The 26,651-nt window shown below is 39.2% G+C and overlaps 2 protein-coding genes across 2 annotated transcripts in view; both read left to right on the plus strand.

Moving 5' to 3' along the window:
* Positions 1-26,651, plus strand: part of LOC106085256 (protein prickle) — a 571,237-nt gene that overhangs the window by 287,069 nt on the left and 257,517 nt on the right. The gene's annotated exons all lie outside the window — the stretch shown is intronic.
* LOC131998183 (uncharacterized) lies at positions 12,484-21,038 on the plus strand. The gene is made up of 2 exons (XM_059370558.1): positions 12,484-13,086; positions 19,847-21,038. Exon 2 carries the CDS (start codon positions 19,911-19,913, stop codon positions 20,688-20,690), a length of 780 nt encoding a protein of 259 aa, XP_059226541.1. The 5' UTR covers positions 12,484-13,086; positions 19,847-19,910; the 3' UTR covers positions 20,691-21,038.

Raw genomic sequence — 26,651 nt, forward strand, 5'->3', positions numbered from 1 at the left:
ATTTTCTTGAAATTTTCGCAGAAAATAGAGTACTAAATTTTTTTAATATTTGAAGGGGGGCGGACCCTCCCCCTTACCCAAATTTTCAGAAACGCCAGATCTCGGAGATTGGTGGTGCGATTTGAGCGAAATTTTGTGTGCTTTCATATAGTACCCCAAAAATAAAAATTTGGTATCCAAATTTCGGATAGGTTACCTAGGGGGGCCACCCGACCCTAAAACCTACCAAACATATATTTAGACCAATCACGACAATATGGGACTCAAATGAAAGCTATTTAGGATAAGAAAACGTATCTGATATCCAATTGTCGGACCAAGTGCTAGGGGGACCACCCCAAGCCCCAAAACACCCCTAAATCGGACATATTTACCGACCATGGTAATATGGAACTCAAATGAAAGGTATTTGCGAGTAGAATACGAATCTGATATCCAAACGTGGGACCACGTTTCTGGGGATCCACCCCTTTCCCAAAACACCCCCCAAACAGGACTTATTTACTGACCATGGGAATGTGGAGCTTAAATAAAAGGTATTTGAAGGCATAATACGAATCTGATTTCCAAATATGGGACCAAGTGTTTGGGGGGCCGCCTCTCACCAAAAAAACCCCCCAAAGGGGAAAAATTTACGACCTTAGCAATATGTGACTCAAATGAAAGGCCTTTGGGAGTAAAGCACGAATTTGATATCAATGTTCGGGAAAAGTGTCTATGGGGCCACCCCACACCCACAACCACCCAAATAGGAAGTATTTTCTGACTATTGCAATATGAGGCTCAAATAAGAGGGGTTTTAAAGTGGAACACGAATCCGATATATATTTTGAATGCCAACTCACTGAGTGGCCGCCCATACCCCAAAACATCTCCCAAGCCAGTCATGTTTGCCGATTATGGAAATATGGGGCTCAAATTAAAGGTATGTGGGAGTAGACCACGTATCTGATATCAACATTAGGGGCCAACTGCCTAGCGGACGTCCCACCACCATAACAACCCTCAAATAGGACGTATTTGCTCACCAAGACAATTTGGGTCTTAAAGAGAGTGGAACTAAATATTTATAGTTTTTAGGGCCAATACCCCAAACCGGACATATTTGCTGACTTTTGCTATAAGGAGTTTAAATGAGATTAAAAAACGAATTTGATATCCAATTTTGAGACCAATGGCAATATGGGGTTCAAATAAATGATATATAGATATATGAGAATAGAGCACGTTGCTGATATATTTTCAGTGCTTAGAATTTGGGGGACCCAAAACAACCCTTAATCGGGCATAAAGGTATTGGGGGGTAGAGCAAGAACTGATACCAATTTTCGGAACCAATTTTCTAGGGGTCTACCCCTTTCCCAAAATACAAACAGCAATTTTTCACTGAAAATCGCAATATGGGGCTCAAATAAAGGTATTTGGGAGTAGGATACGAATTTGATATCCAAATGTATTGCCATGTATTTAGGGCATCACCCCTTTCCCAGAACACTCCCAAAGGGAAAAAATTTTTCGACCATGCCAATATGTGGTCGAAAAATATCCAATATTAGAAAACGAATTTGATAACCTATTTTGGGGCCATGTGTATGGGGGACGCCTCATCCTATAAACTCCTCTTAACCCAATGGCAATATGGGGTTTAAATAATTGGTATTTGAGAGAAGAGCACGATGCTGATATTTTTTCAGGGCCAAGTATCTGGGGGACCACCTCTCCCCCGAAAACACCACTAAATCAGACATCATGAGAATATCGGGTTGAAATGAAGTATTTTAAGAATGGAGTACACCTTACGTAGATCAATAAAGATCATATGGGATTCAGATAAAGGCACTTGTATTGTTAAAATGTTAGTCAAGCGATATACTATTTTCGCAGCATGGTATTTCACGAAAAGATCTTTAATTGTCGAAAATAAATATTCCAAGGAAACTTTTGTTCCATATAAAGTAAAAGAAGGCGCAGCGGAGCGGGCCCGGGTCAGCTAGTAAATAATAAAAATAAATTTTTTTCTGACTTTTAAATGTTTTTATACCCTCCACCATAGGATAGGATACTAATTTCGTCATTCCGTTTGCAACACCTCTAAATATGCGTCTAAGACACCATAAAGTGCATATATTCTTGATCGTTATGACATTTTAAGTCGATTTAGCTATGTCCGTCCGTAAAGCTAGGCGCTTGGAATTTTGCACAAATACTTCTTATTTGTGTAGGTCGTCGGGATTGTAAATTGACTATATCTATATCGGTTCATGTTTCGATATAGCTGCCATATAAACCGATCTTGGATCTTGACTTCTTGAGCAATTCTTTACCGATTTGGCTGAAACTTTTAACAACCGTGTTAAGAATGATTAAAATCGGTCTATAACCTGATATAGCTGCCATATAAGCTGATCATGGGTCTTGACATCTTGAGCTTCAAGAGAGCGCAATTCTTATCCGATTTGGCCGAAATTTTGCACGATGTGCTTTATTTTGACTTCGAACAAATGTGTCAAGTATGGTCTGACTCAGTCCATATACTGATATAGCCGCCATATAAACCAATCTCCCGATTCGACTTCTTGGGCCTTTAGAGGGCGCAATTCGTACCCAATGTGGTTCAAATTTTGCATATTCCGTTTTGGAATGACTTCCAAAGACTTTTTCAAGTATGGTCTTAATCGGTATATATTCTGATATAGCTGCCATATAAACCGATCTCCCAGTTTTAATTTGTGAACCTCTGGAGGGCGCAATTATTACTCGATTTGCCTGAAATTTTGCAGGTGGTGTTTTTCTATTTGAAAAAAGTCATTTAAAGAACTTGACAAATGCGATCCATGGTGGAAGGTATATAAGATTCGGCCCGGCCGAACTTAGTATCGGATATTCATGGGAGTAAGTGAGTGTGTGATCCATAAGGCACAAACCTTCACATTAGTTTGCCCGGCATAAAGTGGGCACGATTAGATCAGCTCAAAGAGCTGTAAAATACCACGCCTAGGCTCTTCGCACTCGATACAGTATAAATTCTCTGATCGTAAATATAAATATCTGATTGAATTTTGAAATTCCTGAATAATAAAACATTTGGCTTTACCCGGATTCAACAGTTAACCATTGCAGCAGCCCAGTCATAAACGGGGATTAGATCCATGTTAAGTTTATCTATGCAGTCACCTATATATTTCACGAAGCCACTTTGAAAAATCTGCATGTTATCGGCATACATCATAATCTGACTGTGCGTTAGTCGCCCGTTATCGAGCATTGATGAACTCTCTTAGGTACAAGGAAGGGATAAGGTTAGGTTTAAGTGACTGTCTGCCACCAGACTCACTTAACCGTTTTCGTTCACTGTGATACCCCAGGAACAGGAGTAGTTCCTACAGCTGAACCATTTTAATCGCTTTAAAAAGCCCACACACACAGCAGATGTTCTATAGTCTCTTCTTCCTCTACGTACTCATAGCTTTGGCAAAAATCGTTACTAAGAAATCGGGTTATAAGTGCGGTTTTTATCGGCTTAAGGCCCTAAATGATCCTATTTGGCTTGTTCAAAAACTTAACCTGCGCATTGAAGAAATAAGGATCTGGTTCTGTTCGGTTTGCCAGATCCGTCTCCATCATCGGTCGGTGTCGGTGAGGTGTAATCGGTGCATGGAGTTGGTACATTTTCGACCTTACGTCGCCTTACGTCACTACTGAAATATAGTCCCAATGAATATGTTGCAAGGTGCTGTGCGAAAATAGACAGCAATAAGTTACAAGCGTCGTCGCCTTCGGCGTCCTCGTCGTCATACTATGTGAACCCCCGACCTCTCTCATGCTGCAATAGAGGTGGGGGATTGTCCTTCGTGACGCACCATTCCGTGCAGCATAGAGCTATCTCACCTGCACCTGGCGCTAGTATCTCCAACATGGAGACACTAGGTCACAACTACCGCCTGTTGGTAGTTGTAACCCAGTTAATGGCCTAGCTTACAAGCCCGACATAAGTGGGCTACTATCCTGCCACAATCGTGGGGCCTCGACGGAAACTCTACACTGATGCTGAAGAAACTGGATTTACCAGGAGTTGATTACATTACAACTGTCCTCAATCTGTCTTTGAACACTCAGTTCCCGATGTCTGGAAGATGGTCAGCGTGATCCCGCTACTGATGCCTGGAAAGGACCCGAGTTTGGGGGAATCGTGCATACCGATCTCCATTCTCTCACCAGGAGCCAAGACGCTTGAGGCACAACTCTTCCCGAGCCTCGTAGAAGAATTTCCATTTGTCAGGTATCAGCATGGATTTCGAAGACTGCATAGCACAACAACTGCTTTGCATGCCATCACCTCACACATTTACCGTGGCTTCAATCAGCCCAGGCTATGTGATAGGACAGTCCTATCGAAGGCTGACCGTGTCAGCCATGCCAAACTATTGGAGGACATCACCAACACGTCCCTCCAGCCAGGCCGCCAGTATTTTGTGGAATTTAGGAATGAGAAGACGAAGCATCATAAAGTGAACAGGGAGTTCCCCAGGGCGGGGTGATATCTCCGGCACTGTTAAACCTCTACCTATCCTCCTCCGACCATCAAGTGTCCTAAAATACTTGGCGTCACATTGTTCAGGCAAATCGAAAAAGAATTGCGCAGGCTAGAGGCATAGCTCCGCTAAATTGATCGCATCGGTCACTGTGCGTGGTCTTCTCCAGTCGGAATGCAATAGTAGCTTAAACCAACGAGTAGTTCATTGTAATTTGTTTAAAAGGGATACCGCGTGGCTTCAAATTTTATTATCTGAATAAAATGAGATGAAAATGAATGGCTCTGACATATACCATCAAAATCGTTTCAGATTAAGGTTCTATATTAATTTGAATATACGACTACTTGAATATGGAACTATTTCCTGGAAACATAATTGTCTATAGCTACAAATATGTCATGAAATGACCCAAAAGTTTTCAAGGCTCAATGACTCAAAAGTTTCACAGAAAGAACATTCGTTGTCCTAACCAATCCTTTTGCCAACTGAATTCTTATGATTCTACAAACTACGAAGGTTCATAAACAGTTCGGTTGCGAAAACCAATGATTAAATGAGGTTATTGCCTTATATTTGTTAATGGTACCAAAAATAGTACCGTATGGAAAAATTACAAGAGCAGACTTTTGGCATATTTTTATACCCTCCACCATAGGATAGGGGTATACTAATTTCGACATTCTGTTTGTAACACCTCGAAATATGCGTATGAGGCCCCATAAAGTATATATATTCTTGATCGTCATGCCATTTTAAGTCGATCTAGCCATATGCGCCCGTCTGTCTGTCGAAAGCACGCTTACTTTCGACGGAGTAAATCTAGCCGATTGAAATTTTGCACAAATACTTCTTATTAGTGTAGGTCAGTTGGGATTGTAAATGGGTCAAATCGGTCCATGTGTTGATATAGCTGCCATATAAACGGATCTTGGGTCTTGACTTCTTGAGCCTCTAGTGGGCATAATTCTCATCCGATTTGACTGAAATTTTGCACGTAGTGTTTTGGTATCACTTTCAACATCTGTGTCAAGAATCATTCAAATCGGTTCATAATCTGGTATAGCTGTAATATAAAGCGATCTTGGATCTTGACTTCTTGAGCCTATAGAGCGTGCAATTCTCATCCGATTTGGCTGAAATTTTGCATGAGGTGTTTTGTTATGACTTCCAATAAATGTGCTTGACTAAACAGAGATACCGCGCAAATGAGCTCCATGGTAGAGGGTATATAAGATTCGGCCCGACCGAACTTTGCACGCTTTTACTTGTTATACCCTCCACCATAGGATGGGGGGTATACTAATTTCGTCATTCTGTTTGTAACTACTCGAAATATTCGTCTGAGACCCCATACAGTATATATATTCTTGATCGTCGTGACATTTTATGTCGATCTAGCCATGTCCGTCCCTCCGTCTGTCTGTCGAAAGCACGCTAACTTCCGAAGGAGTAAAGCTAGCCGCTTGAAATTTTAAACAAATACTTCTTATTAGTGTAGGTCGGTTGGTATTGTAAATGGGCCATATCGGTCCATGTTTTGATATAGCTGCCATATAAACCGGTCTTGATTTCTTGAGCCTCTGAGTGCGCAATTCTTATCCGATTGGAATGAAATTTAGCACGACGTGTTTTGTTATGATATCCAACAACTGTGCCAAGTATGGTTCAAATCGGTTCATAACTTGATATAGCTGTCATATAAACAGATCTGGGGACTTGACTTCTTGAGCTTCTAGAGGGCGCAATTCCTATCCGATTTGGCTGAAATTTTGCATGACGTATTTTATTCTTACTTTCAACAACTGTGTCAAATAAGGTTCAAAGCGGTTCATAACCTGATATAGCTGCCATATAAACCGATCTGGGATCTTGACTTCTTGAGCCTCTAGAGGTCGCTATTATTATCCGATTTGCCTGAAATTTTGTACGACGGATCATCTCATGACCATCATATACATACGTATACGTACATACGTGTTTATTGTGGTCTGAATCGGTCTATGGCCCGATACAGCTCCCATATAAATCGATCTCTCTATTTTACTTCTTGAGCCCCCAAAGGGCGCAATTCTTATTCGAATTGGCTGACATGTTACACAGGTCTCCAACATATAATTTAATTGTGGTCCAAGCCGGACCCTATCTTGTTTTTTATTTATTTTTGTTTATTTGAAGAATCCCAATATATAAATATGCAAGTTCATGTTTTAAACACACATATTTCCTAAAATAAACAGATAAGTATCCAGCTAGGAACTGCATATTGCTTCCACGTATCTTGATACCATAATAACAAAATGAACAGCGCCAACATCACTGTCAATAACCAACATCTGAACGAAACAGGTTTATCTATTTAGCTCAGTGAATCCTTGTAAACACGATATGCGCGAATCGAAATTCAGACCTATAAAACTTTTACGTTGTAAAATTATTTATGTCCATTCGGGACATTTACTTTTGCACTTATAAATACCTGCTACCTCTTTGCTTGTGCTCCGTTAGGAATTTTCAAATAATAAGTAGTTGATACAACAACTAGAGGCAAAACATATTTCTTTGTGCAAATGATTGGCACAATCAATAAATCGATTATGAACTTCTCCATTTAATGCCTTCAATAGAATCGTAATTAAATGAAGTACTGAACGAGGAAAATTACCGATCTTGAGTTCTGACAAATAAAAATTATTTACCCCTATCATCAATTTGTACCTGTAATCGAATTCCAACCAATGATTTCTCTGGGTGTACCAAATTATTTTTATCATTTCCAGCCATGTCTTGTCATCACAGCTGTGAATTTGTTTGCGACCTAATGAATTTGTTATTTAACAAGAGGCATCAATCGGAAGGCAATGTCTACAACCAAAATTGTTACAATTACATTTTGAGACAAAACATACGCGACGAATTATGAGCCATGTTGAACATAAGCTTTCGACTTTGTGTTGAGAGTGAAAATCATGAGAAACAAAAATTACGATGTAACGTGCCACAAGGTGGTAAATTAATTCCCATATCTACTTGGAATCCAAATAAAACACAACAACAGCGACGACGGCCATGGCGCTATATTTGCATAATCGGACGGCACACAGAGTTCCGACCTATAATGACTGCTATGAGGACGATTTGTTTGACTTTGGTGCCAACCGCGGTGAAAACATTAAAAGAATTTATGACAAACACAAAGAGTTACAAATATTATGTGTGCTAATTTGACAATAATCCACACAATTCATATTTAATTTACCAAAATTAAATAGGAGGAGTGAGCACCCTACACTATGGGGTTAGTTGCAAACCAAATAAAAGTATGTGTTATCATTTTCTTATGGCCCTTTTCTCGTTCTCCGGTTACAATTTATAGTACGTATCGATATTCTTCTGGTTAGAGGAATTTGGTATTCTAAATTTATGCTTATCTTAACGATAAACCTTATTCGGCAGATGGGTGCCGGATATTTACTTATCATCCCGATAAATGCAGCTGTTGTTTGTTTACCGATTGCTTCGTAATATTACAATAGTTATGTCCGCGTACTTATCCCGTAACAATTTGCCAATAAAAATTTGCAGTAGGGTAAAAAACTCCTGCTGGGGAAAAACCTCCAGCAGAAATTTGCAACTTCTCATTTACAAAACTCTCCAAATGTTTTTCGCCTGCACACTCTCTCTTAATGGAAAACGAAGTGGCTGCCTCACACATAATCTGTATGTCTATAGGTCGGATATCTTGAATAGTCTCCAGTTCTCCTAGTGAGCGTGGATCGGTCCATTAGCTCTTGAATGTGACACTTTCAATTCAGTTGCCTGTCCAAGATCACACCTAAATATTTGACCTTGTCTGATATCAAAATTGTTCTATTGAGGAACGTGGTGCGTCAAACTGACTCACATTCGTCTTTTTCCTGACAGGCAGATTCCAATCTTCTAAGGATTAACATTGAGATCCCTAGGTCTAGCCCAGTCGTATGCCATCTGCGAGGACCTCTCTGTACTTCTGCATAGCTGGTTCGGATCCTTACCCCTTATAGTATTATAACATCGTCTGTGTAGCAAGCGGCATCATCCGTAATAGGTTATTTATGGTGGTCACCCATAGGAATGGCGATAAAATGCCTCCCTCCGGGCTGCCAAATCTTCATTTGTGTTCCGGTATATATTTTACTAGATTTTTTCGATTTTCTCCCACTGTGCGTAGTATCATGTGGAAAATGCGTTCTTATCAAAAGCCTCTACATGTCCTCCTTTGTCCAGATTCCAATCTTCTAAGGATTAACATTGAGATCCCTAGGTCTAGCCCAGTCGTATGCCATCTGCGAGGACCTCTCTGTACTTCTGCATAGCTGGTTCGGATCCTTACCCCTTATAGTATTATAACATCGTCTGTGTAGCAAGCGGCATCATCCGTAATAGGTTATTTATGGTGGTCACCCATAGGAATGGCGATAAAATGCCTCCCTCCGGGCTGCCAAATCTTCATTTGTGTTCCGGTATATATTTTACTAGATTTTTTCGATTTTCTCCCACTGTGCGTAGTATCATGTGGAAAATGCGTTCTTATCAAAAGCCTCTACATGTCCTCCTTTGTCTCTGCTCTCATTCCCATGTCGTCTATAAACGTTTCAGTTTGGACATAGTTTATCAAAGAAACTTTTTAATATTAGCGGCGTCATTAGCGCAATCGACCTGTTCGCAGAAAAGCTTTCAGGGGTCACGTTTTGCCCTGTGTTATGCATATCCCAGTAAACTTCAGCTTTTTTACGACGTGTTCCGTTGTAAAATCTGCGGACCTCTTTCCCAAAGTTGCAAATTTCCCCAGTTACGCAGGGGATTTCTCGGCTCGATTTCCTTTCTCAAAGAGGACAACTATTTTCGAAAGACCACATTATTGCAGTCGTAATCCTGTTCACATTAGCTGTGTTTTATTTACCCATTTTCTCGGGCGATCACTGAATGCGTGAGGTGGTATGGTACTAGCGCGAGGACGTCGAGTGTGAACATCTTTACGGACAGTAAAATGGCCATAAGGGCAATAACAACCAGAACGGTAAGATCGCAAACAGTTTTGCAGTGTAAGAAGAAGATTAACGCCTTTTCTGAGGATGGCGCAATCCGCAGTGAAGGCCAGAGATAAGCCGTCGATAAACTTGACTAACCCAACGCCTTTCGGATCGACGCAGTCCGATTTAAGGGCGTGGGCGGCAAACGCATATAACACTGTAGAACAGCGAAACAGTCGGTAGGACGGCGAAAATCCTATGGGGTATTTGTTATCTATAGACTTAACAGTATTAAGTGTTATTAGGTCGTTAATATTCAATAATTCTGACAGGGTATGTTGGTACTACCCCGCGAAGGAGGGGATAACAACCGCTGAAAATTTGTCCTGATGTTCTCGCCAGAATTCGAACCCAGGCGTTCAACTCTAACATTAGAGTTGTCTTAGAAAAATTCTAGCTCGAGTTAGAAAAGAGGTATCCCAATGTAAGTTGGATTGGTGTAAAGCGGACGAATGAATCTAATTAAAACAAGTAAGAGAATGCTAAGTTCGGCGGGGTCGAATCTTATATACCCTCACCCATGGATCGCATTTGTTGAGTTCTTTGCGCAGTATCTCTTTAAGGCAAACAAAGAATAGTGAATAAGAACTGTTATGCTATTGGAGCTATATCAAGTTTTAGTACCATTCGGACCATAAATGAATTGAATGCTGAACATTTTAAAAATCATTGTGTTATATTTCAGTCCATTCGGATAAGAATTGCAAATTATGGGGGCTCAAGAAGCAAAATCGTTAGATCGGTTTATATGGGAGCTGTATCAAGCTAAAGATCGATTCAGACCATATTGAACACTTATGTTGAAGGTCATGGGAGAAACAGTTGTGCAAAAGTTCTACCAAATCGGATGAGAATAGCGCCCTCTAGAGGCTCAAGAAGTCAAGATCCCAGATCGGTTTATATGACAGCTATATCAGGTTATGTACCGATTTGCGCCATACTTAGCACAGTTGTTGGAAGTCATAACAAAAAACTTTATCAGCCAAATCTGATGAGAATTGCGCCCTCTTGCGGCTCAAGAAGTCAAGATCGGTTTATATGGCAACTATACTAGATTATGAACCGATTTAAACCATACTTAGTACAGTTGTTGGAAGTAATATCAAGCCAAATCGGATAAGAATTGCGACCTCAAAAGCTGAAGAAGTCAAGATCCAAGATCGGTTTATATGGAAGCTATACCAGGTTCAAATCGGATGAGAATTGCGTCCCCTAGAAGCTCAAGAAGTCAAGACCCAAGATCGGTTTATATGGCAGCTATACCAAAACATGGACCGATGTGGCCCATTTACTATCCCAACCGGCCTACACTAATAAAATATATTTGTTAAACCGAGTTTTAACAGCGTTAAATGAATTTATGGATTTATTGAATTATAACATGAATAGATGCATAATATACTATTATAAGCTTCCCATTAAATTTTTAAATATGAATTAATATAGAAATCCCGCATTTTATAAGAATAGCTGGGAACTCTTTATCCATTCAATGAAAGGAGCTTTCGCTCAAACGGATAAAGAGTTCCCAGGCTTGAGTAAAAATAAGAATAAATTGCTGAATTTAAGAAAAAGGGCTTCAGTCTTTACGGCTGCAACTTCACTTTTGAAACAGAGACTGAAGCGGTAAGAGGAGAAAGCTGTCAATAAAACCACCATAACCTGAAGCAAAACACTTTGCCTTTTTTTTCTTATATTTTCATGTTGGGGTTTTACTTACAATCTGTGAGTACAACAACGATTTACATACAGTCCACTTACAGGAATCTCACAGGATTGTACATGGTCCTTCGAACCTTTACGAGGAACTTGACATACTCAAAGGAATTGCAAGTGAAAATCTTTACGAGATTCTAAATTTTATTTTATATTACGCAAACGCTATGCCAAACAAGAAGAGGTGAGTTAAGATTAATGCAAGAGTATTTGAATGGTGTGAGTTGGAGTTTATGGTTTAAAAAAAAAGAAAAAAAAAATTCTACTTGTGCTATACGATAACCCGATTAAAAGTCAAAAACCCAGTCAAGAAGCTTTATCGAAAGAAAAAGCTGCAGTACTTATGTACGTACCCAAATCAGATCTTAACCTCTTTAGAAGAAATATTTGCATACATGTGGTTATGTCATACAATCGTCGTTATATACATTTCATGCCATGCTAGAGCGATCTGTTATACTTTGTATTAAAGAGCTCATTGCATTTGGGATATGCAATTTTCCTCGTCGATCTCTTTTGCTTGTTGTCGGGGAGAAGGAATTGTTATAATCAGAACATTAATTTAGATGCAAGTATTGGGCCAACATATTGAGAGTTTTGTATATTTGTTTTGAACACTCTTTTTCATCGATTTTTTTGAGCCCTCTGTTTTTTCTACCACCATGCTCCTCGGGTCAATAGAAACAATTTCCATATGGTGCCATACAGTATTTATTGCATATGATTGATGCTTGCTTTCGCTCTAAATTTGGATTCCCTTAAATCTATCTCTTTTTTGATAGATCTTAGGAAAAGAGATAGGTTTAGCACATTTGAAAGCATTGAAATAGCAGGCCGACGGCTTTGCTTTGATGACCCACTATTAACTTTCTGTACTTCACCCCACGGTTACACGTGGCAATAGAAGTGTTTTTTGATAGGATGAACAGAGACTATCTTATCAGAGTGAGAGAGACAGCCACAACGGTGTGAATAAACTCCTAGGCTACGCATACAAGATCTCTTAATTTGGTTCTCTTAGAACATGAGCATCGTCAAATCATTGGACACACTGGAACAACTCTCTTCGTTTATCAATTGCACTGCATCTCTTCCCACGACGATCAAATCACTTGGTTTATAGTCCACAACACCCCCCTGTTGTAGGTGGACCACCAATTGATCATAGAAACCAGTATTGAGAATATGGAAGAAGTTTGTCAAGTGCATCAGTCAAGTTATTAAATTGATTTGAAGGGACAGTTGTGTACATGCAGTTATTTCGTGTGGTGATAGGAGTTCAGAAGAATTGAAAAGGAAAAAGTATTGAATGGTTGGAAATAACTTCTTTAAAATTTGATTTTATGAACTGGATACATTTAAGATTAAATTGATAGTGTGTTGTGCGGTTAATTATTTATTTAAAGTGGAAGATTAATTCAACATTACCGGCTTGTGCATAGGAGAGAAACTACAGCTTGGTTTGTGTTTTCTTCATATAAATTGCTGCGTATTTTGTTATGGCTAAATCGATGAATTTCGATTACAGCAATGTGGTATGGCTAAGGCCAGCCGAATGTTAGCTGAATTCGGTTGTATTACATTGTCAGAGGATAGATGGATAAGGAGACATAAAGGGCATATAATAGAAAAATGTCTCAACAATGAAATAAACCTGGACCCCAATGAACGTTTCATCTCGTATGACGAAGTTTAACTACTCCCTTTGTTGAAATTTGTGTATGGAGTAACATACACGACGACCTCAAAGACGACCACATTCACAGGTGAGCGAATGTTGTTTTAAATTTGATATTATACGTGAAAAAAAAAAAAATTATTGAGTGAAGTAGAGAAAAGGGACTGCAAGGAGTCTTATTGGTTGATATCTATTTTCTACATACTCATCAATACTAACAAATATTATTCGGCCGTACACCGAAACGCTATCTGGCCGCACCGTGACAAAACCATCAAGCGGTAATCAAATCTGCTCGCTCTGTTAGCAACCCAACTAGGCAGCACATTAGGGTGTGCCGCAGAAATTCATGCGGAATACCGGCAAGAAAATATATCAAATTGCACATTATTTTGTTGATCAGTGCAGATTTAGTTTTATTAAGCGCCAAAGTTTAGTTGGAATTATTGCAAAAAACAAAGAAGAAAATAAAAGAAAGTTAATGACACATTATTTAAACTCTGGTGGACAGAGTGTATGACCTTAATTTAATCTAATGGAATATTGAAAATTGGCTATCTCTCTTATCAATTTATCTCGGTTGTTAGTAAAATCACATAACAATTGAAGGATTCGAAGTCGACAAGTCACCAGGTCCAAAAAGCTGCTCTGGGCATCTGACGGAGCACCAATCTCTGGAACAGAGCCCTAAAACATCCTGTCATAGGAATTGCTTAACCAAATTTAAGTCTACTTGGACAATTTGAAGAATATATCTGGAATGTTTATATTTGAAATTTATATTTATTTATTTTTTGGAGATATTTGGAGATTTACAACATTATGCTATTTATATGATTAAAATTTGGATAGGAGAGAGGAATTAGGAGTTCTGTTCTTGAATAACTTTCGTTTCCAAATTTGATTGGTATTAATAAATTTTACCAATGCTCAATGGATTTAATATCTGAAACTATGATTACTGAAGCCCTATCGGTTTGAGAAGATCGGTTACGGTGACACATATGTGTTTTGCTGCGTGAATCTTATTTTATTTCACAGCCAATACGAAGTCAGACTGACCAGCGAATGTTGGTTGAAATAAGTAGCAAATTTTCATTTCGTTCTACCGCTGGGGGATTTGAGAAATTAACTAAAAGTTTCAAACCTTCTGGAAGAAATTTGTTTTGTGCGTTGGAAATATAATATTGCCACAATAATTCAAAGGGAAGAAAGAGGAAATGTGGTTTTTCTTTCTGTGCTGGAGATTTATTTGTTATTCATTCAAATTACGTTTGAGTCAATGAAGATTACTTGAGTACTATCTTGAAGATAAAATACTCGAAATTTATATAAAATATAAGCTTATGATACTGAAGTTACATTTTGATAGTTACATTGCTGAGATGAAAGTGATCTAGGGACTCGGTCTGAAAAAACTTGTGAAAGGCCAGTAAGGTGATATCTTCCAAGGCGTGTTTGATTTAAATTTTCTCGTGGTCGCTTGTTTCTTAGGCGATTTTAGTATTCTTGTTCCAAGGGTGTACACATACTGCAGAGTTACATTTGAGATTGTATTGAATTGGTTTGTTACGGTCTAAATTTGTACAGAACAACCACTTTTTTCGACATGAGTTCCAAGAAGTTTATATTTTTCTCCGACCAGGTCGTCACATTCTGTGCTACGTTTGCAAATATTCCGCTCCAGGATCATACTATTTCCGGATTGGAAGTAGAATTGGAGGATTTGGAACGTAGATGGCGACAGTTGGTACAGATTTACGAATCCGAGATGACTTCGGAGAATCCAGTTAATACTGAGGAGGAAAGGGTGTCAACACACTCTAAATTTGGAACGACATGCAAGGCATATAAGGAATGTAAGGCATCGATCTTAGATTTGCTTTTCATCGAGAAGCAAAAGCAGATTAAGACACAGGCGAATGGTAGTGAAATTCGGCAGGATTTACAAACTGTTGATACGGGATACTCCCTGAAAGTTCCTCCGTGTGATACGGAGATTTTTAGTGGGGGTTATGAGAAATGGCCCAGCTTTAGGGACATGTTTACTGCCATATACGGCAGACATCCAAAACTGTCACCAGCTCAGAAGCTATTTCACCTAAGAGCGAAAACTCGGGGGGAAGCAAATCAGATAGTTAAAGGATTTGCTCTTACGGATTTGAACTATGAGTTGGCGTGGAAGGCTCTTAAGGAACGATATGAGAATAAGCGTATCCTCATTAACCACCAACTCAGAAAGATTTTCGATCTTGAAATGGTTTCTACGGAAAAGAGTAAGAGTTTGCGCAACCTTCAGTACACAATCAACAATTGTTTGTCTGTCTTGAAATCATATAACATTTCTGTTATTGCTTGGGATCCAATTTTGGTTTTCTGGGTTTCCTCGAAGTTACCACAAGAAACCTTGTCGGCTTGGGAAGGTTCTATACAGAACCATAAGGATATGCCTACTTGGAATCAACTCAACGAGTTCCTTTCCAATCGTCTGGATCTTTTGGAGTCAATCAGCGATATCCGAAGACCAGGAACAAATACCGGGACAACGTCTCAGAAATCTCAGAGTTATATGGTGAAATCTGATGCAACGCCTCGGGCTTGTCGAGTTTGTCAAAAGAACCATGCTCTACGGCAATGTTCGAAATTTATATCCATGTCTCTTACGGAGAAAAGGGAATTTATTGCACAACATAAGATCTGTGAAAATTGCTTGTCTTACGGACATAAAGTGACGGATTGTAGGATCAAGAAATTGTGCCAAGAATGTAACCAGACTCATCATACGTTGTTACACTCACGGCCTGATCGCAATGAGCCTCAAAATCCTTCCTCTTATCATATTGCTACGCAAGAAGAAGAGGAACCGTCTTCATTCCACCCTCCGATGGATGAAGTACAAATGAATTTTTCGGAATCTGGCCACGGAACGATTCTTCCAACAGCATTGATTGATTTGGAGCATTTGGGTAATCGTTTCACGATTCGAGCTTTCCTAGACCAAGGTTCTCAGGAAACGTTTATCGCTAACAGGATCGTTAGTCAACTGGGAATTCCAACAAGTAAATCTTTTACGAAGATATCTGGACTTGGAGGTACAGTACTGGAAACTTCATCTAGGGTTTGCAACCTGAAGTTAAGATCAAGGAGGTCGAGTTTTGTCTTGGAAACGATGGCAATAGTTATTTCTAACTTGAATCATCTCATGCCATCCGCAACACATCAAATAGATGATTGGACAGGTTTGAATCAGCTCGAGTTGGCGGATCCATTTTTCTACAAGACTGCAAAAATCGATATGTTGATTGGCAGTGACATTCTTCCATGTGTGTTGAAAACTGGGGTTCACAGAAACATTTCAGAAAACCTGTTGGCACAGGAATCTGAGTTTGGGTGGTTCATAAGTGGCCCACAAAATTCAAGATGCGTTACTACGTTCGCAGCTTGGGCTAGTCATTGTACTACCTCCCTTAATGATGCAGTGAGGAAGTTTTGGGAGAGTGAAGAAATTCCTGAGGAAATTCAACAATCCGAAGAGGATTTGGAGTGTGAACAAATCTACAAAGACACCACTCAACGTCAGGATAATGGGCGATATATTGTCAGGCTCCCTTTTAAGAAAGAATTTCCCCAGCAAATGTCCTTAGGTTCGTCAAGAAGGACGGCTTTAGGCCAATTTTTTAGAATGGAGAAGACATTAAAGAATTCCCCAGCTCTATCAGAAGAATATAACAGAGTTCTCCAAGAGTATTTGGTACTAGATCACATGACCGCGGTTTCAGCTGATGAATTATGTAATGGCAAATCTTATATGTCATTTTACTTACCACATCATGCGGTAGTAAAGCCCGAACGAACTTCTACGAAGCTCCGGGTAGTATTTAATGCGTCGAAAAAGACGACAAGTGGATTCTCTTTAAACGATGTTCTTTACACTGGGCCTACTTTACAGAACGACTTAATGAACGTAATTTTACGATGGCGATTATTTCAATATGTGTTCAACGGCGACATACAAAAAATGTATCGCCAGATATTGGTAGATGAACGTGATCAACAATATCAAAGGTGCATATTTAAGAAGACATTAACGGATCCCGTACAGGATTTTGCGCTAAAAACCGTCACATTTGGGGTAAATTGTGCTCCATACCTTGCTATCAGGACACTATTGCAACTGAGTACCGATGGAAGGAAGACTCATCCAGCTGCTTCCGATATATTGCGACGTGACATTTACGTTGATGATGTTTTGTCTGGTGGACATTCGATAAATGAAGCGAAAGGACACTTGACAGAATTAGTAGATTTGCTGGCTTCTGCTGGATTTCCATTGAAGAAGATTACGGCAAATCACGCCGACATTCTTCAGACTGTCCCAGCAGAAGACCTGTTGGACCAAGATTTCTTGAAGCTGGAAGACTCCAGTGACACGAAAACTCTAGGAATCCGGTGGAATGCGATGATGGATGTTTTTTACTATAATGTCTACGACATTAACAATTTGAAAGAGACCATTACTAAACGAACCATATTGTCAATTGTGGCTAAATTGTTTGACCCTGCAGGTTGGTTAACCCCTATAATTATAACAGCAAAAATGCTGTTACAACAGCTCTGGATTGATGGCACAGACTGGGACGAAAAGGTTAAGCCACACTCGTTAGAGAAATGGTTCGCATTTGTAGGAAACTTTTCGAAAATTCCGGAAATTAGAATACCTCGTTGGATTGGATATAGACCCCAGAAGGTTATTCAAATTCACGGGTTTTGCGACGCGTCCGAGAAAGCGTACTGCGCGTGCTTGTACATTCGTGTTGTGGAGGCTGAGGATAGAATATCATGTCAACTTTTGGTGTCAAAAAGCAAAGTGGCTCCATTGAAAACAATTAGTCTTCCAAGGTTAGAACTTTGTGGGGCAGTATTACTTGCTCGTCTCACAAGGTCCACATGTGAACATCTGAATTTCAAACAGCGGGATATTTATTTATGGTCTGATTCTACGATCACCCTGGCTTGGTTGAGCAAACCACCCTATCAGTGGAAGACTTATGTGGCAAATAGAGTTTCTAGAATTCTCGATCACGTCGGGAATGCCAATTGGTTACACGTGAATAGCGGAGATAATCCCGCCGATTTAGGAACTCGAGGATGTACTACAACGGAACTAAAGGAAAACAAACTTTGGTGGAATGGACCGAAATGGCTTAAAGGCCAAATTTCTGACTGGCCACAACAGCCGATATTGACACAACATTCTTTGGAAAAGAAAACTAATGCCTTTCATACTCTTACAGAGCAAGAAGATATATTAGACAGATTTTCTTCATACCTTATATGTTCAGATTTATTAGAAACTGTCGCCGGCAGATTGGTTATATTTCTCCTAACGGACTAATAACCTCGGAAGAACTGAATTTCGTGAAATACCGCGCTATAATTATTTCACAACGTGCATATTTTCATAGGGAGTACGATTCCTTAATGTTGAATTCCACTATCAACGTAAAAAGTAGGCTTTTGACATTAAATCCCTACTTAGACAAAAATGGACTCTTACGAGTAAATGGAAGGCTGTCGAACTCAGATTTGAGCTTCAACGAGAAACACCCGATCATTCTTCCGGAGAAGTCGAAATTATGCAAGTTATTGGTGGATTTTACTCATCAAATTCTGATGCATGCAGAACATCAAACTATGCTTCGATCCATACGCCAGGAATTTTATGTTATACGCCTTAGAAATGTCATTAGGCAATGTATAAGAACTTGCAAAATCTGTACGATATATAAACATAGGATTCATAGTCAAATTATGGCAGCTTTGCCGCAGGAAAGATGTATATATTCACCTCCTTTTACGAATACCGGGGTAGATTTTGCAGGGCCGTTTGAAATCAAAACTTCTAAATTGCGAAATGCTAAGTTGGAAAAAGGTTATGCTGTTGTATTTGTATGTCTTTCCACTCGTGCTATACATCTAGAAGCATGTTCATCCCTTAGTTCTGAGGCCTTTTTAGCTACTTTTGATCGTTTTGTTGGTAGGAGAGGATTTCCAGTCAAAGTCTTTTCGGACAACGGCACCAACTTCGTTGGCGCTAATCGAATACTTGCAAATGAATATAAAAACTTTTTAAAATTGGCGGAAAAGGCATTAGTGGAGAAATACAGCATTCATGGTTTCTCATGGCATTTTATTCCCCCCCAGGCCCCCCATATGGGTGGTTTATGGGAAGCTGGGGTAAAAAGTATGAAGGCCCGTCTCAGGAAAGTTGCGGGAAATCTGAAGTTTACATATGAGGAATTTTCTACGCTGCTGATACGCATTGAAAGTATTCTGAATTCTAGACCCCTTTCCCCGATAAGCGAAACTCCTTCGGAACTCGTGGCACTGACTCCAGGACACTTCTTGAAGGGTTCCCCTTTAGTCGCAGTTCCTGAGGAGTATTCCGATAATATGTCTCTCATTAGTCGATGGCAACGCCTGAAGGTTTTACAACTTCATTTTGCAAAGCGTTGGAAGAATGAATATATTTCCGAGCTACAAAGGAGATATAAGTGGAAGACCTTACAGAAGGACCTAAAGGAGGATGACTTAGTGGTTATCAAAGATGATAACTTACCTCCAACGGAATGGAGGTTAGGACGAGTGACTAGGGTATTTACTGGGAATGATTCCAAGGTTCGAGTGGCGGATGTCCGTACTCAAAACGGGATCATGACCCGCCCACTAGTCAAACTTTGCATTTTACCGATTAGTCAACAACGACAAATCACACCAACTCAATAACAACTCACACTAAATTCAGTCTCTTGCATCAACAAAATCTTAACTTTTATTACATTCTATAGCTCCCAAAAGTGCAAAGTCTGTCAGGAGAGACATCATTTGCGATTTTGCCAAAAATTTAACAACATGGAAGTTTTAGAGCGTGTACAGACAGCGAAAGAAAAAGGATATTGTTTTAATTGCCTCTGTGACTCTCATACGAGGGAATGGTGTCGATCTCGGAACACCTGTGCAGTTTGTAACCGAAACCATCACACTAAACTTCACGTGGATCGCCAGAAGCCAAAACGGGATTCAAAACCATCCTCTATTCGCCAAAGTTCGCCTTCATCTACATCACGTCGAACGCCTTCCCAGAAATATGATGGGTCGCAAGTCATTCAAAACAAGGAAATTAAGGATTCAAAGATGAAGCGCCGTCTTGGAGGAAGGTCTAAACGGCATGTTTTTATGCCAACTGCATTAGCTCGAGCAATCAGTGTTGGCGGTACAAACAAGACACGAATTCTGTTAAACTCAGGCGCAACCCAGACAGTCATTTTGAAGTCATTTGTCAAAAATCAACAGCTTCAAACCACGAACAAGAATGGAAAAGTATTTTGTACCGTAAACCTTCAATCTTTCCATGACAGCACAGTGAAAATTCAAATCCACGGAGTCGTTAAAACGAAGTTTGATTCTCCACTTCCAGAAAAAGTTTCCGACAAAATTCTTGAGAATACTTACTCCCAACTTCCAGATTTAGCTGACCCTCATTTTTATCACCCTGTTAACATTGACATAATGATTGCTAATGATGAGATGTCCAAGGTACTAAAAGCTGGTTTAATCCAGACAGCGAGTCACATGCCAATAGCTCAGAGCACAGTATTCGGATGGGTCATTTCAGGAGCTCGTTTTTATTGATGTTGCGATATTGCAAGAGGCCCCGGCATGTTAAACCGAGTTTTAACAGCGTTAAATGAATTTATTGATTTATTGAATTATAACATGAATAGATGCATAATATACTATTATAAGCTTCCCATTAAATTTTTAAATATGAATTAATATAGAAATCCCGCATTTTATAAGAATAGCTGGGAACTCTTTATCCATTCAATGAAAGGAGCTTTCGCTCAAACGGATAAAGAGTTCCCAGGCTTGAGTAAAAATAAGAATAAATTGCTGAATTTAAGAAAAAGGGCTTCAGTCTTTACGGCTGCAACTTCACTTTTGAAACAGAGACTGAAGCGGTAAGAGGAGAAAGCTGTCAATAAAACCACCATAACCTGAAGCAAAACACTTTGCCTTTTTTTTCTTATATTTTCATGTTGGGGTTTTACTTACAATCTGTGAGTACAACAACGATTTACATACAGTCCACTTACAGGAATCTCACAGGATTGTACAATATTTGTGTAAATTTTAAGCGCCTAGCTTTATTCCTTCGAAAGTTAGCGTGCTTTCGACAGACAGACGGACGGACGGACAGACGAGCGGACATGGCAAGATCGACTTAAAATGTCATGACGATCAAGAATATATATACTTTATGGGGTCTTAGACGCATATTTCGAGGTGTTACAAAGAGAATGACAAAATTAGTATACCCCCATCCTATGGTGGAGGGTATAAAAATGTTTTTCTTTAAAAAATTTTAATGTTTTGGAGAAAAATTGGCTAGTGAACATTGAAAATTCGTTTTCTGGAAACCGATTTATTGACTTGCATTTGATAATTTCTATATTTAAAAAAATGCATTTATGGTCAGAAAATCAACTTTTTTGGCTAAATGGTCATAGAATATTAAGATTTTATTTTTTTTTTTAATTTAAATTTTTGATTTCGTGGCGTATAGTTGACCTTTTGGTATTTTTATGACTTACTCAATGGTTTCGGCTGCATTTCGGTTGACTTCGTCTAACCGTATTCACAGGATTTTAATTGTGGAGTTACATTCGATGTGCTGCTCTTCGTCACACAGCAGTCAACAGTGAAACGAGCCAAAAAGTAAGTCATTTTAATTTAAATTAATTTTTTTTTTTAAGTTTCTTAAACTGTTCTTAAAAATGACGTCAATAAAAATACTCTATTGTAAATAATGAATATATGAAATTTCACCAAAATCAGACAAGAGAATTGTGGGTCAGGGGCTAATGGAATAATTGCTTTGTATGGCTTCCTTCACCTTATTCAAATAAGGTGAAGGAAGCAAATGCAAATTTGCTCTGAACATTCAATTAACGAACAGACTGTTTACCACATATTAGAATAGTATGCGACTTATACCCATTAATGAGTTTCCCACTCACCTACGTACGAGTACTTCCTCTTCCAATTCCATAAATATGAGAAGAACTATCAAAGAACCAACAAGTAAAAGCGTGCTAAGTTCGGCCGGGCCGAATCTTATATACCCTCCACCATGGATCGCATTTGTCGAGTTCTTTTCCCGGCATCTCTTCTTAGGCAAAAAAGGATATATGAAAAGAGTTGCTCTGCTAATAAAACGATATCAAGATATGGTCCGGTTCGGACCAAAATTAAATTATATGTTGGAGACCTGTGAAAAATTTCAGCCAATTCATATAAAATTGCGCCCATTGGGGCTCACGAAGTAAAATAGAGAGAACGATTTATATGGGATATGTATCGGGCTATAGACCGATTCAGACCATAATAAACACGTTTGTTGATGGTCATGAGAGGATCCATCGTACAAAATTTCAGGCATATCGGATAATAATTGGGACCTCTAGGGGTCAAGAAGTCAAGATCCCAGATCGGTTTATATAGCAGCTATATCATGTTATGAACCGATTTGAACCTTATTTGACACAGTTGTTGAAAGTAAAAAAAAATACGTCATGCAAAATTTCAGCCAAATCGGATAGGAATTGCGCCCTCTAGAAGCTCAAGAAGTCAAATCCCCAGATCTGTTTATATGACAGCTATATCAGGTTATGGACCGATTTGAACCATACTTGGCACAGTTGTTGGATATCATAACGAAATACTTCGTGCAAAAATTCATTCAAATCGGATAAGAATTGGGCCCTCTAGAAGCTCAAGAATTCAAGACCCAAGATCGGTTAATATGGCAGCTATATCAGGTTATGGACCGATTTGAACCATACTTGGCACAGTTGTTGGATATCATAACAAAACACGTCGTGCAAAATTTCATTCTGATCGGATAAGAATTGCGTCCTCTAGAGGCTCAAGAAGTCAAGACCCAAGATTGGTTTATAAGGCAGCTATATCAGGTTATGGACCGATTTGAACCATACTTAGTACAGTTGTTGGATATAATAACAAAACACGTCGTGCAAAATTTCATTTCAATCAGATAAGAATTGCGCACTCTAGAGTCTCAAGAAGTCAAGACCCAAGATCGGTTTATATGGCAGCTATATCAGGTTATGGACCGATTTGAACCATACTTGGCACAGTTATTGGACATCATAACAAAACACGTCGTGCCAAAATTCATTCCGATCGGATAAGAATTGCGCATGCTAGAGGCTCAAGAAATCAAGACCCAAGATCGGTTTATATGGCAGCTATATCAGGTTATGGATCGATTTGAACTATACTTGGCACAGTTATTGGATATCGTAGCAAAACACGTCGTGCAAAATTTCATTCCAATCGGATTAGAATTGCGCACTCTAGAGGCTCAAGAAGTCAAGACCCAAGATCGGTTTATATGGCAGCTATATCAGGTTATGGACCGATTTAAACCATACTTGGCACAGTTATTGGACATCATAACAAAACACGTCGTGCAAAATTTCATTCTAATCGGATAAGAATTGCACACTCTAGAGGCTCAAGAATTCAAGACCCAAGATCGGTTTATATGGCAGCTATATCAAAACATGGACCGATATGGCCCATTTACAATACCAACCGACCTACACTAATAAGAAGTATTTGTGCAAAATTTCAAGCGGCTAGCTTTACTCCTTCGGAAGTTAGCGTGCTTTCGACAGACAGACGGACGGACGGACATGGCTAGATCGACATAAAATGTTACGACGATCAAGAATATATATACTTTATGGGGTCTCAGACGAATATTTCGAGTAGTTACAAACAGAATGACGAAATTAGTATACCCCCATCTTATGGTGGAGGGTATAAAAATATGATTAACTTCAAGCTACAACTGGAAACAGTTACAGCCACAGTTACATAAGAAAGAGAAACAGCAACAACTTATTCGCAGCGGGTGTGTGTGACAAGTGGTCGTAATTTTCAATTTCTGGAAGAAAAACAAACAGTTTTTATTTCAACAAATACCACCATTCTTCTGTCCTAGCCCCACACAGCGGGTCCTACAACGACGTTCATTCAAATGGAAAATGGCAACATTTTAATATGTGTAATTGACGTGATTAAAGGACACAATTCATTCGTAGACGGCATTTTGGTTAGCCTTTGTTCCTGTATGTGCTCAATAAAATATTATAAATAAAATATTTTGATTTGAGACTAGTCTAACCCCCTTCTCTATCACAACCATCCTTGCTGATAGTCCAATTCCTTTCTCCATCACAACCCTGCTTACTGCTAATACAATAACATGTTTTGGGGTTTCGCTCAATAATTTGGGTTGGGCCCACCGCAGGTGTATATGTCAAATTTATACAAAAATTCAACAAAATATGATGATGGAATGAAATATCCGTTAATTATTATATTTTTTATGTGCTGGGAAGAGAAAGACAGATGGTGTGTTTGTCTTTGCATTTCATCACGAATTTATGGTCAGCTATCTAAATTCATGACATAAAGACATTTAAAATGTTGAATCAATATTAAAACAAGTAAAAGCGTGCTAAGTTCGGCCGGGCCGAATCTTATATACCCTCCACCATGGATCGCATTTGTCGAGTTCTCTTCCCGGCATCTCTTCTTAGGCAAAACAGGATATAAGAAAAGATTTGCTCTGCTATTAGAGCGATATCAAGATATGGTCCTGTTTGGACCACAATTAAATTATATGTTGGAGACCTGTGTAAAATGTCAGCCAATTCGAATAAGAATTGCGCTCTTTGTGAGCTCAAAAAGTAAAATAGAGAGATCGATTTATATGGGAGCTGTATCGGGCTTTGGTCCGATTCTGATCATAATAAACACGTATGTTGATGGTCATGAGAGAATCCGTCGTACAAAATTTCAGGCAAATCCGATAATAATATACCCCCCATCTTATGGTGGAGGGTATAAAAACGTCTTGCGAAATTTCAGCCAAATCGGATAGGAATTACGCCCTCTAGAAGCTCAAGAAGTCAAGTCCCCAGATCTGTTTATATGACAGCTATATCAGGTTATGAACCGATTTGAACCATATTTGGCACAGTTGTTGGATATCATAACAAAATACTACGTGCCAAAATTCATTCCAATCGGATAAGAATTGCGCACTCTAGAGGCTCAAGAAGTCAAGACCCAAGATCGGTTTATATGGCAGCTATATCAGGTTATGGACCGATTTGAACCATACTTGGCACAGTTGTTGGATATCATAACAAAACACGTCGTGCAAAATTTCATTCCAATCGGATAAGAATTGCGCCTTCTAGAGGCTCAAGAAGTCAAGACCCAAGATCGGTTTATATGACAGCTATATAAGCTTATGGACCGATTTGAACCATACTTAGCACAGTTGTTGGATATTATAACAAAACACGTCGTGCAAAATTTCATCCCAATCGGATAAGAATTGCGCACGCTAGAGGCTCAAGAAGTCAAGACCCAAGATCGGTTTATATGGCAGCTATATCAGGTTATGGATCGATTTAAACTATACTTGGCACAGTTGTTGAATATCATAGCAAAACGCTTCGTGCAAAATTTCATTCCAATCGGATAAGAATTGCGCACTCTAGAGGCTCAAGAAGTCAAGACCCAAGATCGGTTTATATGGCAGCTATATCAAAACATGGACCGATATGGCCCATTTACAATACCAACCGACCTACACTAATAAGAAGTATTTGTGCAAAATTTCAAGCGGCTAGCTTTACTCCTTCGGAAGTTAGCGTGCTTTCGACAGACAGACGGACGGACGGACGGACGGACGGACGGACGGACGGACGGACGGACGGACGGACGGACGGACGGACGGACAGACGGACGGACATGGCTAGATCGACATAAAATTTCACGACGATCAAGAATATATATACTTTATGGTGTCTCAGACGAATATTTCGAGTAGTTACAAACAGAATGACGAAATTAGTATACCCCCCATCTTATGGTGGAGGGTATAACAAGTTCCAACAGAGTGAAGTGCTCATTAGATGCTAAACATGTGGTTGGTAGTTTTTACCCGTCAACCATTTATAATGACGAAATTATGTCAAATTTCATCAAAACAGGAAATTTTCTTCCCCAAAATGTTGTTTGCAATAACAGCAGTTTTATCACTGACATCAATGGCGTATGAGAGATAATATTGTGGATATTATTAATCCAAGTTATTTGTGCTGCTGTTACACGAACAAATTTTTATCACTATCAGTGACGCAAATGGGTTACATTGCTTCTGAAGACGTAACGAAAAATCTGGTTAGAATTCTTGCAAAACAAAGAAAAATGAAAAACAGTCGGGAGATGTCGCCTATGTAATACCTTACACCTACGTTATAAGTGCGAATTGGGTCATCATTATGTGAACGCTATATTTACATTTGAACCGATTTGTATATACTTTTGTGTGTATTTGTATGTAGGGAAAGGAACAAACCAATAATTTGATCTTAAACATTGCTATTTATCACCATTCTATGGTGGAGGGTATACAAATGTCAGGTGGTACCTTTTTATACCCTCCACCATAAGATGGGGGGTATACTAATTTCGTCATTCTGA

The sequence above is a fragment of the Stomoxys calcitrans genome, chromosome 5 (assembly GCF_963082655.1).
Source record: "Stomoxys calcitrans chromosome 5, idStoCalc2.1, whole genome shotgun sequence".
NCBI classification, from domain to species: Eukaryota; Metazoa; Arthropoda; class Insecta; order Diptera; family Muscidae; genus Stomoxys; species Stomoxys calcitrans.